This window comes from Gobio gobio, assembly GCF_949357685.1.
Source record: "Gobio gobio genome assembly, chromosome: 9".
Taxonomy (NCBI): domain Eukaryota; kingdom Metazoa; phylum Chordata; class Actinopteri; order Cypriniformes; family Gobionidae; genus Gobio; species Gobio gobio.
Genome location: NC_137115.1, coordinates 51,935,395 through 51,953,609, shown reverse-complemented (window position 1 = coordinate 51,953,609; position 18,215 = coordinate 51,935,395). Strand labels below are relative to the sequence as shown.

The 18,215-nt window shown below is 37.9% G+C and overlaps 2 protein-coding genes across 4 annotated transcripts; one reads left to right on the top strand and one right to left on the bottom strand.

Moving 5' to 3' along the window:
• Window positions 1–1,919: 1,919 nt before the first annotated feature.
• snrpa (small nuclear ribonucleoprotein polypeptide A) lies at window positions 1,920–12,454 on the bottom strand. The gene is made up of 7 exons (XM_079826202.1): window positions 12,359–12,454; window positions 11,923–11,999; window positions 11,665–11,837; window positions 8,202–8,369; window positions 7,934–8,110; window positions 3,410–3,498; window positions 1,920–3,313 (listed from the first exon to the last, which is right to left on the bottom strand). The coding sequence occupies exons 2-7, from the start codon at window positions 11,993–11,995 to the stop codon at window positions 3,154–3,156; spliced, it is 840 nt and encodes a 279-aa protein (XP_079682328.1). The 5' UTR covers window positions 11,996–11,999; window positions 12,359–12,454; the 3' UTR covers window positions 1,920–3,153.
• A 299-nt stretch (window positions 12,455–12,753) lies between these two features.
• Window positions 12,754–18,215, top strand: actmap (actin maturation protease). 3 transcript variants are annotated; one of them, XM_079825933.1, is made up of 7 exons: window positions 12,754–12,834; window positions 13,006–13,176; window positions 13,258–13,326; window positions 15,634–15,758; window positions 15,907–16,036; window positions 17,408–17,478; window positions 17,563–18,215. In XM_079825933.1, the coding sequence occupies exons 2-7, from the start codon at window positions 13,010–13,012 to the stop codon at window positions 17,892–17,894; spliced, it is 894 nt and encodes a 297-aa protein (XP_079682059.1). In that variant the 5' UTR covers window positions 12,754–12,834; window positions 13,006–13,009; the 3' UTR covers window positions 17,895–18,215. The 3 variants fall into 3 exon arrangements, with proteins under 3 accessions (XP_079682059.1, XP_079682060.1, XP_079682061.1); XM_079825934.1 differs by having other exon boundaries at window positions 12,778–12,822; window positions 17,563–18,212; XM_079825935.1 differs by having other exon boundaries at window positions 12,792–12,920; window positions 17,563–18,212.

The following is an 18,215-nucleotide window of genomic DNA, read 5'->3' as shown; positions in this document are numbered from 1 at the left end:
AAAAACTTCTGTTTTTTAGCTTGTTTGCTGTACACCTTGTCTCACAGCAGCTTTTAGACATGGTTCTGTTTTTTGTTACAAGTCAGAAATGACAAGCTTCACGCAATACAAAGTCAATGGAGACGGTTTGATTGATTTCATGAGGACTTTAAATTATGACATTTAAGCCCGGTTTAAGAGACAGGACTTAGATTAGGCCTTAGTTCAATTACGACATTTAAGCAGCTTTTATAAACCAGCCTTAAAAAAAAAAAAAAAAAAAAACATTACTGCTGTGCATCTTGAGAAAACAATGAAGCAGACATATTTAAGATATATCAGTGCAAATTGCTTTCAGTTAAAACAGCTCAAACATGCATTTCAGTCTAGGACTAGGCAAGCAAAAAACTCGAGACAAGAAAAATTGACTAACTTTTGCAAACTTAAATAAAAAAAAAAGTGGTTAGATATTAATATCTATGCAGGTATAATATAGAAACGGATGATATTGACCGTTGTAAGCCCTGCCTAATAACACAAAATAAGCACTAGACATAAAAAAAAAAAACACAATCAAAACGTTTGGCTAGTAAAAGGTTTCATTAAATGTCTGGGGCTGGGCTAAATTTGCGTCACATTTAAACTTTTGACCAGCAGGTGCCGCAAATACACAGTGTTTTGAGTAGTGGTTCAGAGTTACAAAATGTTTGTCTGGCTATCACCAGAGCAAGCTCAATTTAAGATTGATTATTGGTCTGGGAGTCTGCTCTGGATTTTCTACTGCACAAGAGGCGTGATTAACAAGCAGAAATTAAATGACTGTACGCAATTGGGTAGTCCTTCAACCAATCAGACCACAAGAGGCGTGATCAACAGAATGACCAATCGCTTCTCTAGCCGTCATCGCGTTAAACCAACCAATAGCGCTCCAGGTGGATAAGCCAGTCTGTGATTGGTTCCTGCAAAAGTGTAACAGAAGCAGTAGAAATGAATGTACAAGTTTCCAGACTGAGTTGCAGGGCGAGATCAAATCGCCGGCAGATCAGGCTGGGTTTACCCAGTCTGACTAAAATGTTGTTTCTCCCATCATTCCTCCAGTCTTCAGTGTCATATGATCCTTCAGAAATCATTCTAATATGATGATTCGCAGCTCAAGAAACATTTCCTATTGATATTGAAAATGGTTGTGCCTATAAATAACTTTCAGGATTCATTGATTAGAACATTTAAAACAATATCAGGGTTTTTCCTGGGTCAAAAATGGTCTTCGGTGGTGGCTGACAGACATGGTCATCCATACACACACACACACACGCACACGCACGGTAAAAAAAAAAAATACCCTTCCCACTTGATCTGCAAGCACAATACTGACAATAAATTTGAAATAAATTCAAAGAAAGTTTGTAATTTTTGCTTCTTATTTTGATACCTTGATGTTTGTTTTTGTTCCTCATTTTTACACTATTTACTGATAATTGTTTTGGCAATCATATCAATATTAAAAAATAGTATTAAAAAAATGAACAAATAGCCTAATTTTCTGCCATATACAATCAGCTAGCTAACAACAAATTTGTTCTGGGTTCAGCTCACTCCAGTCTAAACTAAATTATTTTAGGCTATTTATTTTACTACACATTGTCCACATAAATAAGCTGAAAGAACATAGCTAAAAATAATTCTTACTATCCACTCTTGCTAAAGTGGGTAAGCACACTTGTGTTCTCATTTCAGGTGTTGTTCTGAGTAAATGATTAAACTAATTTGTGAGTTCAGTGTTGGACAGATCAGTTGTTCTAACCAGTCGTTAAAATGATTTGGTTCAAAGGAGTCATTAGGTCGCGAATCGGACATTAGCAGACGCTTTGTGTGCGAATCCCGTCTTTAGAACATCGCGAAAGATTTGTCAACACACAGAAAACACTTCATAACCGGATAGGATTTGTTTCCTGTTTATTTAAAGTATGCTTTATGTCAGCTGGTCAGAGAATCAGTCAATGTTTTTTGAGCGCATTTCACACCCAGCGGTAATTAAAGGAAGACGTCTGATAGCGCCACGTCTGATAGCGCCACATGCAACATGGATTCGGTCTTCCGACCTTTTGATTTTGATTAACGTAATATGTGAAACATTAGAAAGCTAAGTATGCTTATTTTGAAGACAGAGCGTGCGAGCGGGGGAGGAGCTCACTAGTCATTCTCTGGGTCACTCATTTAACCCAAGTGCAGCAGTCATCTGTTCTTCATCACTCATAAAATCACAATAACTGATCAGATAAGGCTTTGGCGGGACAAATTTGTTTTGGCGGCCGGCAAAAAATGTTCAATGTAGGAAAAACCCTGCAATATATACAGCCGATATTAAATATTTTTCTATAAATATCTTGGCTGTCCCTTTGGATCAGCTTGACGTCTTAAAGGGTTGATACCTTGTAACGACGTTTTAAGTGCCTTTTATTGGTCTTGGGAGTATAAGTGTACTCAATGCCAATGGAGGCCTGTCTGAAGCCTTTCTCAGCCATCAGCTTTCAACAAAAATATCTTCATTTGTGTTCCGAATATGAACGGAGGTCTTACGGGTGTCCAACGACATGAGGGTGAGTAATTAATGACAGAATTTTCATTTTTGGGTGAACTAACCCTTTAAATCCTGACCCCAATAGCCTACTACTCACACTGAACTATAAGAGAACAATATAGTGAAAGAAAATTAAAAGGACAAGCAGAATGCATTTAGTAAAACACTGGAATTTAATAAAAAAAACAGAGCTCCAGGTTCAATGTCTGGGAACCAGACTCTGGGTGCAATGCTTCAGAATACATAATTTGATTTAAAAAAAACCTGCATACTTACAAACTCACCAAAGCCGACCATCTCAGAGAAGAGGGGATAAAAGTAAAAGGATGAAATGGAGGAGAAAGAGGGGGAAAATAAAATAACCTTTCCATTCTCTCCTTACCTTGTATTGTGAAGTAAAAAGCTAACTGGCACGGCTAAGTAAGTCACATCAAATAAAGTACTTTTCACATCTTGACTTTTTCCTTTGAATGGCGTGTGTGTGTGTGTGGGTTCCTCTATTCAGCCATTAAACACTCTGAACCGCTCCCCAAGGTCTCTAAACGCAGGCCTGTGTGTAACTGCCATTTGTCATAGTCGCATGCATGCGAGTGTTATTTCTTTGCGAAGGAGATTTTCATTGCATTGCTCTGTGTGATCTTAAAGCCTTGCAACGCTTCCCTGGCTGCGCCCGCCTGCACCTCATTATCAAACTCCACAAAGGCGATGTCGTGACGACCGGGGACAAGACGGACTTCTTTGAATCCAGGGAACCTATGAGAAGAAAGCGACATTGTAATTAGCAAATGGAGATTTAAAATGACATGTGGTAGTTTTGGACAGGTGGATTTGTTGCAAACAAACACTCACTGGTTGAACAGCATGGACAGCATGAGCTCGTTGGTCTCCTCTGGGAGATTGGTGAGAAACAGGATGTGGTTGGGAGGGTTTTCCGACACCTACAGACAAAATGAATATTAATAATTAAGTCATAAAGCAAATATAGTTTTCATTCTAGTTTTGCTACACGGCTCTGACCAATCAGTCGAGTGTTTCACAATAGTGTCATCCAGCAGTATGTTATTCCCCAATAACAACCGGTTAAAACACAGGCTCATCCGGGTAACTGAAGTCAGCAATATACATTGCTGTGAACGTTTTAAATTTGGTGAGCTACTAAAAAAAAATTAGGGCCAGATCTACTAAACAGGGCAAATTAGCGAGAGCGCAACTCCATAAGTGGTGATGGGAGTGGAAAGTTCAGCGTGTGACCTATTGACGACACGCCAATAAAGAACAGATGATTTCCATAATGACCAACACAATCTACCAGCGCAAATTTACAACTGTCTTTAGTAAATCCTGACCGTAGTTTAACGCCAAAACAGGGTTTGCACTGGAGCAAGCTGTTAGTAAATCTGGCCCTAAAACTCAAATCTTATGTAGTTATGTAATTATGTCATCCAGTATCACTGACTCGCTCTCGTTTCATACAAACGCAGCTGCTGCCATTGTGCAACGATTGTTTTTGTACACTGTAATGGATAAGATAACAAACGGGTATGATTATAAAACATTTCAATCTCTCTTATCCCCATAATTAAGTGGTGTTATGCCGTGTAATAAGTGGCATGACTGTAACGTATCCCTTAAATGTCAGTATTTCATGTCTTATTTACTTATGTGGGAAGTATCCGTGTAATAAGCGAGATAATGTACATTCAGCTGTAGGGATGCACCGATCCACATTTTCTGACTTCCGATCCGTTACCTGAATTTGGATATCGGCCGATACTATTCCGATACCAGAGCTGTGTTTGCTACGTATTAGGGATGAAATGGTATGGAAATTTCACATCATGATAATAGTGACCCAAATTATCACGGTTGTCAATTTATATTTGAAAATCAACAAACAAAAAAATAAATCAAGCAGCTCTAAGCACTTTAAGCTAGATTCTGTGGGATTTCCTTCCTTATAATGGCCGTTGTCAATGGCAACGCATAATGCATACATCTCTAATATTATATCTCTAATCTCTAATATTATCTCTGTAAATATATTCTCAAGCAATATTCTCAGTGTTCTATCAGCTGTGACGCATTTAAATCTAGCATATTTTGTGTAAGAGCCCCTACAGTATCCTAGTGAAATAAAGCATTTATTCTCATATGATTTGACAGTTTATTTGATTAAATATCAAAAATCCAAAAGGTGTGCATCATACCTGACACAGGGTTCTTGCAGGTTTCAGTAAGTCAAATTTAAGACCTTTTTAAGACATTTTAAGACCATAAAGATTGAAATTTAAGACCTATACGACGCATTACCAAAATTATTTAAATCAAAGAAATAATAAAAAAAGCAATGACATTAGTAACCCTCCACAGCCAACAACGTGCCAAATGCCCAAAACCTTAGGCCCAAAATGAAAATAGGCTAAAACAAACTTGCCCTCAAATAGAATAGATTACAAAACAGCATATTAATAGCCTAATAGAGATTGAACAGGGGATGCACTAGGGAGATAGGATAAACTAGGGATGCACGATTTGGGGAAGATATCTAATTGCGATTATTCTGGTTAAAATGCAATTTTTTTTTTTTACAAATGAAAAGTGTATGCATATAACATTTGATATATATATGTTTATATATTGACGAGACTAATAATAATGATTATATTCAATAAATAGTAATATTTCTAATTTTGTTAAATATTTGTATTACAATAACATCTTAATTATTAAAAAATTTTAAATAGAGTATTTAAGAATAAATATAACAATATAATAATAATACTAATAAAATACCATTTATATTTTACAGAAAACTTATTTTACAAAAAAAACCTGCTGGGTTACCTGTTAATATGCAGACAGCCTATGACTAAAAATCATTAGAAAGGTCTAAAGATTTATTGTAAAAAATAAAATAAAAAAATAAAGAAATTCTGTGCTTTTTATCTGTGATATAAATTTCTTAAAGTCTATGTATTTAATATGAAATATGAGCCTCTTATGCATCCACTGTGGGGGAAAAACTGTACATTGGAGAAAAACATATGGGTTGTCATAAATTTATTTAGAGAGAAGTATTATTTTTTATATTTGTTACCCAAACTTTCATTCATACTGGAAGCCAGAGGGCGCCCTCGAGCAGAAACTCCACATTTCCCTCAGAGAAGTAATCCTTAGCCCTAATGTGAAGCTAGCGATGTAGGATAAACTGAAGATAGAAACGCTTTGACTGATGAAACGAAGACAATAAACACGACTGCATCAAGATATGGTGTATTTGAGTTCTTCAAGCCTTCACTATTTTCATAATATTAAGGTATGCAGTGCTGATTGAGTGCAGACTTTATCACTGAATAGAATAATATAAAACAATGCATGTCTGCCTCATTCTGTCCAGAAAAATACAACGTTATTAAATGTAGACGTATTTTGCGGACAGGTAATTGCATTTATCACGGGATTTGTAGTTTTATCACCGAGTACGTGTACCAACACCCCCAGAAAGAACTACAACACCCCGAACGAACGCTCTGGGGGCGGCGCAGCAAACACTCTAGAGCTCTGCTTTCGCCATTCGATACTTTTTTGCTACAGTGTAACATTAATAACTTTCTGCAGCCAGCATTTCTGGAAATGAACGAGGATAACACTTTTTTTTAAGTCCTAACTAAATTAAATTTAAGACCTTGGGTGAAAATCTGGCCGTTTAAGACGTTTTAAAAAAAATTAATTTTAGACATTTTAAGACTTTTTAAGACCCCGCGGGAACCCTGCTGACACCTAGATGAACACTTCACAGTCAGTTTTATGACCAAGTCATTCTCATCAAATGCCATTTAAGTTAGAAACGTGTTTATCCTACCAATGTTGTATGTAACTTTAGAGACGGTCCCTAAATTCGTGAACGTCAAGCCAACCTAATGCCAGTCATATCAGATGCGCTGTGGTTCTGCTGTGTTTGTTTGAAACTATTTTCGGTGCTGAAATAGAACAAAAACTGTCAATCACGGTATGATAAATGAGTCTCCTGCGTGCATCGCACGTTTATCTCTGCTTTGAGTGTAGATTCCAGTGAGTGAGCGGTGCGCGCTCTGAACAAAACTACGCTAATCTGAACGCCTCTGATTATTATATTCATAAACTCAATAGAAACACGTGGTTATAATGCGCAACACGATTATAACAGATGGCTTTTGAGAAGACCATAATAAGTTCAAAGTGGCTGGTGTGAGTGTTACACGCCACAGCCAAAATACACACGCAGATGGCGATTGTTGATGTCAAGCCCTGATTATTGTCTCTTAAATGTCACCCTAGTCTTGTCTGAACTTGTCTGCTTTTTTAAATGTTTGATTGCGTTCGTTGTGTTGTACGACGCGAGGGAGCTTCCACCTTTCTGAATTAAGGTTTTGCAAACATTGTCTTTCTCTGCGGTGTTTCCAGTGTGAAGTATTTCCACACAGCTGACATTGGCTACTAACACAATGCTGCTCAATGCTATCCTGCTGCAAACTGCGGAATGGATTTCCTGAGCGGGGCGTGTCTCATAACTCTGTCTCATTGAGCCACACCTCCGTTCAGGAAATCCATTCCATAGTTTGCAGCTAGATAGCAGACAAGCTGGCGGGAGTCATTTCAGCAGACAACGTTAAGACCAAGCGGCAACCTCCTGCAGTTTCTCTTGAAGCCAATACGGAAGTGCCTCAAACTGCAATTCATCGACTGGCCACTAGGGACAGGCTCCAGAAGGAGCAGAATCTCATTGAGCCCCATGTTAAAATGGCCAGATTTAGAGCAGAATAAAACATGTTTACAGTCTGGTACAACTTGTGGTTTTGGTCTATACGGCTAATTTTGCCCTTCATGACGACTGTGAGGGGGGTGAATTTTTTTATAACTCATTCGTTTACATTATATAAAGCATTAAAGTTCTGCATAATTAAGCGCGTGGCCACTTCGAGTGACAGGTGGATAGCCATTTATCTGCTGTCTGTTAGTCATTGCGTCACTTAAGCTCCGCCCACATCCCGCCTTTTTGCCCATTTTCTGTTATCCGGGAGTGACGCACTGCCAAGATGGCAACGGCCAGCTCGACCATACTTTGCGCTTCAGAACGGCTCATCAGAATCCTATGGGTGACGTCACGGACACCACGTCCATATTTTTTTACAGTCTATGGTTAAAGCACAGACATGGCTCATGGATATCGGATTTCTCCACAGGTTGGATCGGGAAAATCCGATACGTGAATTGCGCTGGTATCGGTCCCGATACTGGATCGGCCCCATCCCTATTCAGCTGGATGTCACAGAGTAAAACCTCTTTAGGGTAATGCAAGACCCTTCCGTAAATTATCCCTCACTTAACACATACCTGCTGTGGCATCTGGCCAGGCATTTGTCCTGGCATCATCTGACCTGGTGGCATGGAACCTGGCGGCATCTGTCCGGGTGCCATGCCAGGTGGAGGCATCATACCAGGCGGAGGCATGTAGGGAGGCTGACCAGGCATTGGCATCATGCGAGGAGCTTGGCTCATGGGCGGCATTCCCTGTAAATAACAAAAATAAAATTCAATAACAGCCTTAAAATAGGCCACAATGGAGCAAAACAATTCCCAAAGATCCCAAAAATATACTAACAGGCATAGCTGCAGGAACTCCGGCCATAGCAGGTGTGGCAGACCCCTTTTTCCCAGCACCTGGTTCAGGGACTTTAGGCTTTCTCTTCTCTTTCTTACGGTCTCGCTCCACAAATGTGCCCTTCATTTTCGCAATGATATCAGAGTCCATCTTTGAATACTGGATACGCTGTGAATAGATAGCATTTTAGTACAGATTGTGGTTTAATTAAAGACATCAATTATTTCAACATGTATAAATAAGTTTTGCGGTTTGTATACATTTCTGAAAGTAGTGTCTTATACTAAAGGCTGCATTTTTATTTGATCAAAACGACTTCCAAGATAACAGTTTTTGTTCTGAATAGATTTAAAAAAATAATTTAAAAGCTGAATTTTCAGCATCATTACTCCAGTCTTCAGTGTCACATGATCCTTCAGAAATCATTCTAAAGTCATATTCGGACTGTATCAGTTTTACATGGAGAGGTGCGGTAAAGTAATTACCCAAACTTCTCAGTGATTTGTCCCATTTCATCTCAGTAATAATTATAGACAACATCAATAGAGATTACAGCAACATTTACCTTCAGTAAAAAGGGCCAGAAAAAATACCTGAGGCTATGCTAATACCTAATATTCCACCATATCCTGTTTAAAAGTAGTTTTCTGCAGATTTTCAAGTGGGAAGGCACTTTCAGAAGCATTCAGTTGTGTTCTAGTCTGTGGCAAACCTCAAGTGCTTTCCACATAACATTCAGATCAAAAGGAACGTAGAAAGAACTTGATAGAGGCACAGCTTCTTTTAGCTTTAGGTAAGTGCCTTTTACCAACAGAATCCAATCAGAATTTAAATTACATGATCACGAAGCAACGTCATACGCACATGACGACAGGGAGGTGACACTTTTTTTTACCAGTTTTACTGAAATTTCTTATCCCGTGCAAATTGGTCATTAATATTTCCGTCATAAAATGACATTACTCCATCTACCCTTGTAAAACTACTCCCGTCTGAATAGGGCTTTAGATGCTGATCCCGATGCTCAAGAATAATTTCTTATTACATGCTGAAAACGGCTGAGCTGCTTAATATTTTTGTGGAAACTAGCCTTTTTTCAGGATTCTTTGATGAATAGAAAGCGCAAAAGAACAGCAATTATTTGAAAACAAAATATTTACTCACTTCTGATCAATTATAGTATAAAAATACGAATTTTTCAAAATAATCCATACATCTCTAAACTTTTGAACAGTAGGGTAACACTAGCATTGAAAGGTTTGGGGTCCATTTAAAGGGATAAATGAAAAGTAGCCTATGATTTACTCACCCTCAAGTCATTCTAAGGGTGTATGCAATTCTTTTATCAGACAAATACAATCAGAGTTATATTAAAAAAATGTCCAGGCTCCTCCAAGCTTTATATGGCAGTCCAAAATTTGAAGACCAAAAAAGTGCATCCATCCATTATATAACTGCTCCGGGGGTTAATAAAGGCCTTCTGAAGTGAATCCATGGGTTTGTATAAGAAAAATATCCATATTAAACACTTAATAAAGTATAACATCTAGCTTCAAGCGGACAACCTTCCGTATTCAACTTATGAAAAAAGCGTAACGGACGTAGCGCAAGTGTTTGCACTGCGAGAGGCGTTACACTAGGGCTGGAACAATTTGACCTCAAATCAAAATCTCGATTAATTGAACGTTTTACCTCGATTACTGAATGATTATTTTGTTCTTTTTTTGCCCTCATAGTTCACTGATAAGGTTTGTACTGTAAATATTAGGGATGCCACAATTCTCAATATAATATTGAACCGTTCGGTACGGCATTCACGGTTCAATACACACTTGTGAATTGCGTTTTTTTCGGTTTTGCATTTAATTAATTATTTTGTCTACAAATTCTATCATTTGCCTCCATCCCAATACTGAACAACGCGACATACATTCACGTCACACGTTAGTGGTAGAGTTATACTCACAGAACACTATAGTTATTCACAATCACGAAAGTTCATTATTTGCATGCGTTTTAAAGCCTTGCCGGTCAAACATTTCATTCGCGTGCTTATGCACTGTGTTAACATGCGCTGAGCGCGCGCACTAAACTCCTATCAAACACGTGATTACTGAACTAAGTCTTACTGTGCTAATACTGTCAAATACACACAAGGTTAACAAACGCATTCGGTTATGTCTAAAATGAAAGTAAAATCGGCATGTGTCTGTATATTAGATGCACGCAGGTCTTAAATTGACAGCAGCGCAGGCTAGTGAACACGCGGTCCTTTAAGGGACAGGTCACATCTAAAATGATGTCATTATTTACTCACTCCAATATTGTTCCAAACCTGTATTAATTTCTCGATGACAGAATTTTCATTTTTGAGTGAAATATCCCTTTAATGTTAATACAACAACAAAAAGACAGAAAATCACTTGCTGCTCTTGACTAAAAAAACTTTAATACAGTAGCTTTAATAAGCTCTGAGCTGCCAGTGTAAATCTATCTATCTATCTATCTATCTATCTATCTATCTACTAGGAATGTGTACAAGGGTTTTTATTTTAAAGTAAAGTTTTAAGTTTAAGAAAGGGTTTTCAAGTCTTAAGTAAAATAAAGAAAATAAAGAAATAAAATAGTATTTTTTCTGAGGTTCTGAATTTCGTTTACTTTAATCGTCCAGCCCTACGTTACACTTTCTGCGCAAGTTGAATACGGAAGGCGGTCCATGTGGAGTACTTTTATAAATGGATGGATGCACTTTGTGCTTCAAATCTTGGCCTGCCATTATAAAGCTTGGAACCATAACTTCCTGCGAATAAGGTCAAAATACCAGCGCGGTCATAGATATATACATAAATGCCTCATTAGTGCCTTTGCGGATCGGTCGAATGAGGAATCTACGTATATATTTCTATGATCGCGCCAGTATTTTGACCTTATTCGCAGGAAGTTATGGCGGTCTGGAGAGCTGATGACATTCGTCTGATATGAGGTGAAATAATAGCATAAATACTGTTAGGTTTCTCACAGAAACCGATCGCTTCGTGTCTTAAGACATCAATGTGTCGTCACGAGCCGCGGGGTTTAATTTGAAGTTGTCTGTTCATGTTTTTTTTAGTCTAATAGAATTGGACCCCATTCACATGCATCATACAACTGACAGACGGCAACAGTTGGAGTTAAAAATCTTCATTTGTGTTTTACTGAAGAAACAAAGAACCTACATCTTGGATGCCTTGGGGGTAAGCAGATAAACATCACATTTTCGTTTTTGGGTGAACTATCCCTTTAATATATGGAGGACATTTGTTAATCTAACCATGTTCGTCTGAAAGAAGAATGTCATATACACCTAGGATGGTGTGTGAGTGAGTAAATTATGAAACTTTCATCTCATCTTTCCCTTTAACAATAAATCCTGGGGGGGGGTGGCTCACACGGTTATAACGGTCTACACAAACATAGATCATACCATGGGTTTATCATAAAAAGGAAAGCCTTGCATGGAGCGGAGTGCATTGGAAGCACTGTTGATCTCCTTGAAGATCACGAAGGCCTGACCCCTCATTTTCAGTGTTGGAGAAACAAGGATGTCCAGGATTTGTCCAAACTGGGAGAATATAGCGTACAACGACTTCTTCAGTTCTATTAAAAACAAGAGAAAAGGGTTGCAATACGAACAATGTGCAAAAATTAATGGCAAAAAAAATCTAGAAAGATGAAATCATACCATCTTTTTTGATCTTCTCATTCAAGTTGTTAATGTAAATAGTGTGGTTCAGCCTCATCTCCTGGCCAGCCATGATTCTGGAATGATAAACACAGATAATGATAAAACCCTCAGAAATGAATGAAACTTCAACATGCGTCCGCCTTAAAAACGAGAAACTGAAGAGGAGCTTATTAAGCACATAGCAAACGGTGGAAGTAGTTTGAGTTTCGTTAAAAGTCCTCAAGACACAAGAAGCTAAAGAACACTATAAAACAATGAATGACTGAGCCGCCTCGTTGGTTAAACGGAAGCTAGTGAGTTAGCATGTCAACTCATTTATCAAAGAATTCAGTTTTCCTCTAGCGATCAACACATTTTATATAATAGGCTAAAACGCCAATAAGAAGAACAAAATAACACGCATTATTTTATCAAATTATATCAATTTACTCACAATTATTTGACGAGCTTTAGCCGACGACAACAACCCAGAATGAAAGTCCACACCGAGAAAAAAAGCGCACACTTCCGCCTGAAAAACCGCCTTCTCGAAAATATAAGGATTCGATTGGTTGTCTAACGAGCACGTCCGACTACCAGCACACATTCTGATTGGACACTTCGGAGCGGGCGAGTCATTCTATAAACCGATTGGTTCGTTGATCGTGTTACGCTGTTTTCTGCTCGGGTGTCACGTCGCTGAATATAATATAAAATGCAGCTGCTAATATTGATTTATTAATTTTGTAGTAATTTTTATTTGTTTATTTGAAGATATATCAGCATTAAAAAAAAAAAAAAAAAAACGATCAATCGGGATATTTTGTATTTTCGACCATGGGCGTATATGACCATATTTGGTATTCCCTAAGTAGAGAACACTACCCAGTTCACAGCAAAATAACTTCTTGGACGCTGGTGTGGATCCGTGTAATTTTGCGAATGCTTATATAATTACAACGTGTATTCGTTGGAACATTGTTTTGATGTCGGTTTATTGGAAACAACATCGTAACGTAACGTTACGCATGTGACATCATACTCTCACAAAACTCTCACATGTTGTCATTTGGTGTTCATTTACTAACTCTTCTGTTGCAGAAGCATGTCAGTGGAGAATGTGGCACCTCCTCCTCCTCCACCTCCTCCTCCATCACTGGCTCCCTCAGTGTCCAGCAAGAAGAAGCTTTACCAGGCTTTATCTGAGGGACGGGCCCCTGTGGAGGGGGACCATGAAGAGGCCACGATTATTATAGGACAGAGAGAAAGCAGGTGAGCACAGATCATAATCACACACTCTCAGAAAACCTTTTCTGTACAGTCATGATTTCATCGCAGCATTTCTCACTGAAGTTTTAGGAAGGATCTGCAATGGTTGCTGTTCAATAAGTACGTGCCTTCCCTCATTCAAGATGGTCCACAGTAAGTTTCCATAAACATACCTATTTAGTGGACTGATATGGATGTTTGATGGTCGATGATGCCGGTATCTTAGATGCTTAATATTATTGTACATAATATTTCTTTATTAAATTAGAAATAAATCAAATAGTACTTCAAATGAAATGGGTACATTCTAAAAGCTGCAGTCCGTAATTTTTGTGGTTACAAATTATCCACAACAAGTACACAACAATCTCCTTACCGTAGCCCCATTCACAAACGTAAGCTTGTAATAATGTGTTATAAATAGAGTGGTAAGGTGGATTTACGCAGGAAATTATTGCATGTCTTTGCGTCATTGCGTCACGTCTGTATCATAGACTGTAAAAAAATATGGACGTAGTGTCCGTGATGTCACCCATAGGATTCTGAAGAGCAGTTTTGAAGTGTAAAGTCGGCCGTTGCCATCTTGCCATCACTCCCGGAAAACTGAAAATGGGCAAAGAGGCGGGACGTGGGCGGAGCTGAGGTGATGCGATGACTAACAGACAGCAGACAAACGGCCATCCACTTGTCACTCAAAGTGGCCACACCCTTAATTATGCAGAACTTTAAGGCTTTATATAATGTAAACAAATGAGTTATAAAAAAAATTCACCCCCTCACAGTCGTCATGAAGGGCACAATTAGCCGTATAGACCAAAAACACAATTTGTTCCAGACTGTAAACATGTTTTATTCTGCTGTGAAGTTGGGCATTTTAACATGGAGCTCAATGAGATTCTGCTCCTTCTGGAGCCTGTCCCTAGTGGCCAGTCGATGAACTGCAGTTTAAGTCACTTCTGTAATGGCTTCAAGAGAAACTGTGGGAGGTTGCCGCTTGGTCTGTATACATAAAGAAAGAGTCCGGCTAGTTGTAGTTACGCATGTGAGGAGCATGTTCTTCAGCGGATCATTTATAGCCTTTTCTCACAGCAGCTGGAGTAAATAAGCGTATCATTTTGATGGCGGATTGTATGCAGAAAGGCCCAAATGACATCATCAGTGACAACTGGAGATTCACCCGTAGTCAAAAGCATTAGACTTTACAGAAATTCTACAGGTAACGCTAAAAAACACCAAATACATTTAATCATGCAATGCTAAGGCTGTTAACATTAACAATTTGAGAAAGAAGTATAACAATGATAATAATTTGTGGGTTGGATGTGATACGAGCGATCGTTAGATTTAATCACTGTTGGTAGCGCGATTTATTGTAATGTTTTGTTCCTAAAAGTGGCCGACATGTTACTTACTTGCTCAGATGACATACTCCAAGATGTAGAATCTGTGATTCTGAAGAACAGTATCCACACCGGTGCGGTGACTGAATGACCGCCACACACACTCCTCAAAACTTTGGATTCATCCGCGCTGAGGAGCCGCAGACGCTCAACCCACCCACAGATGATCACGCCGCAAATAACTGCAATTGCAGGTTTTAAACAGAGATGGCGACACAGAGGCAAAACTTACAGACTGCAGCTTTAAAGGGTTAGATCGGCCAAAAATGAAAATTCGGTCATTAATTCCTCACCCTCATGTCATTCAAAAGACTTTCATTCATCTTCAGAACACAAATGAAGATCGTTTGATGAAATCTGAGAGCTTTCTGTCCCTCCACTGACAGCTACACAACTATCACTTTCAAGCCCCAGAAAGTAGGAAAGACTGTAGGAATTAACATTTTGGGGTGAATTGTCCCTTTAAAGTAGCAACTTCTTGATTGTGTAATCATTTTATAGTAGTTTGCATGAATAAGCAAATAGTTAGCACTCAATAATATGGAAATCTGTACGCACTGGGAATCATTTTGGCTCATTTTTACACACAGTACACAGTGAATATGACATGAATATTCTGACACAAAAGTATCGTCCGACAAAAAAAAAAAAGCCAAATATCGAGCACTACAATAGCAGTGCGTTGGCTGTGTGTCTGCTCTGCTACATGAGATGTGATTTAAGACAGTAGGAATTTAAATTTGTGGGTGAATTATCCCTTTTAAAATAGCAACTTCTTGATTGTGTAATCATTTTATAGTAGTTTGCATGAATAAGCAAATAGTTAAAAACATGAATTGAAAAAAGTGCACTCAATAATATGGAAATCTGTACGCACTGGGAATCATTTGGCTCATTTTTACACACAGTACACAGTGAATATGACATGAATATTCTGACACTAAAGTATCGTCCGACAGAAAATAAATATTTGTAATTTTTTTAAAAAGCCAAATATGGAGCACTACAATAGCAGTGCGTTGGCTGCGTGTCTGCTCTGCTACATGAGATGTGATTTCAGATGTGGTCTTGTGGCGTTATGGATGGCGGCTCATCTTCTGCAGACTCCAGAGACGCTGGTCCTGGAGACACTGGTCCAAACGGCAAAACACAATGGCTACACTGAACAAGGAGAAATGTTTTCTGGTACTAAGACCTAAATGTCTTTCAAACTGTCTGTCATACATGTAGTGAATGTAATGAAAAGTTCAAATGGATGAGCATTAACTGTAAAGACTTCTAAATGCTATCATTTGTTATAATGCTAATATGTTTTTGTTCTGTTTGGAATTAGCCAGTGACATGGCCAAGCTGGCGGAGGAAGTGTGTGGGTTCAGAGTTCAGAGGTTATCAGGAGGCATGATGGGAGAAAACGCCGCTGTCATTCTCAAACACCTCGCTGGAGGACAGCCTGTTCTTATACCGTATCTTTACTGCCGATATGATTGATTGGTTTGGATCACTGTTTTCTGAAATCATGTGTGTTATTTTAGTTTATTTGATCACTTTTATCACTGTTTTTCTGAAGTAATGTTTGTTATGTACCACTAGGTTATTCTTTAGTTTGAACACTTTTCTGAAATGATTATATTTGATTTTACCACTAAAGCAAGTTTTATTGTTTTGCTCATTGTTTTCGGATATTTTTATTTTATTTACCACTATATTTTCTGATTTGATTTGATTTGATTTGGCCTGACCTTACATTACCACTAAGTTTTTTTGTTTTGCTCACTGTTGTCCATGGAAGCCCATTCACGCCACATAAGAAAAAAAATTGAGCATCGAAATTATGACAACAAAAGTCATAATTTTGAGATAAAAAGTCGAAATTATGACACTATGTCAAAATGATGAGATTAAAAAGTTAAAATATGACTTGCTGCTCATTGATGTGACACGAACGACACATGAGTTGCGCACGCATTGAGTATTTGAATGAAATGCTACTAATGATAGTATTTATCGATTAGTAAAGATAGCGATATTTAATTTAAATTTAAATTTATTTTATTTACCACTAGGCCAATATTTTTGGTTTGCTCAGTTTTCTGATATTTAATTTAAAATTAATTTATTAATTAATTTATTTTATTTTATTTACCACTAGGCCAATTTTTTTGGTTTGCTCACTTTTTTCTGATATTTAATTAAAATTTACATTTTATTTTATTTACCACTAGGCCAATTTTTTTGGGTTTGTTCAGTTTTCTGATATTTAATTTAAAATTAAATTTTATTTTATTTATTTATTTTATTTACCACTAGGCCAATTTTTTGGGGTTTGTTCAGTTTTCTGATATTTAATTTAAAATTAAATTTTATTTTATTTATTTATTTTATTTACCACTAGGCCAATTGTTTTTTGGTTTGCTCACTGTTTTCTGATTTTAATTTAAATTTAATTTTATTTACCACTAGGCCAATTTATTTGGTTTGCTCAGTTTTCTGAAATGTAATATAAATTTAAATTTATTTATTTTTACATTTATTTTATTTTATTTTACCACTAGGCCAAGTGTTTTGGTTTGCTCATTGTTTTCTGATATTTAATTTAAATTTATTTGATTTTATTTTACCACTAGGCAAAGTTTTTTGTTTTGCTCACTGTTTTCTGAAATTATTTTAGTTTATTTTATTTTACCATTAGCTGCCACATCTCTGGCTATTTATGTAAGTGCTAACATAATCAAATACAATGACACACAGTCACATATTCAGAGTCATGTGCATATTACGCTGTTTAACGAATCACATATCCAGACTGTATTCTGTCCCTGACTGCTCTGACACAGATATGATGAGGATTTTAATCATGAACCCTGTTTACGCAATGGCCACAAAGCCCACTGGGCAGTCATCTCAGGTGAGACTACATAATCAAGACAATTAACAAACTCTGAAAGTTGAATATAAGGGAATAACTCTTCAATTCAATCTTTTTTTCCAGGTTTATTACTAGGCTTAAGACAGGGCTGTGTGGACGGCAAACACTTCCCTGCTGACGTCACACTTCCCTGGCTGCGTGTCTCTCGGAACGAGGCGTCCGTCTCTTGGCCGATGGATGGCATTGAAGAGGTGTTTGTTCTGGCGAAGCAGGGGAAGAGTCTCCGTTACCAGCTGTGGAAGTTTGACGTGCTTACACAGAGCAACAGCCAACTCAAGGAAATGGACCCTCAGAGAGCCAGCGATGGGATGCGTTACGTGCTTCCTCCTGGCGGCGTACAGGAAGGTCTGGCAGGACACGTTCTGCTGCTTCATACCAACACACAGATCAGCTGATCAAAAACACCAAAGACTCTTCTCACTGCTTGAGCCGTTTCTGCAGGTGCTTCAGTCTTCATCCACCAGGTGTCCTTATAGTTCGAGTGTTTGTGAAGCTGCTAAGCTGAATATGAAGTTACAGTACTCTATGTAAAACTAAGAAACTGATGCAGAATAATGTCATTATATTACATGCTCATAACAGGCTGTGTGATATAATTTCACAACACATAATCTGCACTCTTTGAATGATCCTGGTTAAAACTGTTATATAAGTGCTTATTTTGGTACGTACCTCAGGAATAAGAGTTCACAATAAAGATTGGGTTTGAATACACT

What these genes read in the sequence shown, in the direction of transcription:
- snrpa (XM_079826202.1), bottom strand. Translation starts at nt 11,995, where the DNA reads ATGGCTGGCCAGGAGATGAGGCTGAACCACACTATTTACATTAACAAC. An exon ending in CTTTTTATGATAAACCCATG is followed by an intron (nt 8,370 to 11,664) that starts GTATGATCTATG and finishes ATCTATTCACAG; the next exon opens with CGTATCCAGTATTCAAAGAT. An exon ending in GAGTTCCTGCAGCTATGCCT is followed by an intron (nt 8,111 to 8,201) that starts GTTAGTATATTT and finishes TGTTATTTACAG; the next exon opens with GGAATGCCGCCCATGAGCCA.
- actmap (XM_079825933.1), top strand. Translation starts at nt 13,010, where the DNA reads ATGTCAGTGGAGAATGTGGCACCTCCTCCTCCTCCACCTCCTCCTCCA. An exon ending in CTCATTCAAGATGGTCCACA is followed by an intron (nt 13,327 to 15,633) that starts GTAAGTTTCCAT and finishes ATGTGATTTCAG; the next exon opens with ATGTGGTCTTGTGGCGTTAT. An exon ending in CCACTGGGCAGTCATCTCAG is followed by an intron (nt 17,479 to 17,562) that starts GTGAGACTACAT and finishes CTTTTTTTCCAG; the next exon opens with GTTTATTACTAGGCTTAAGA.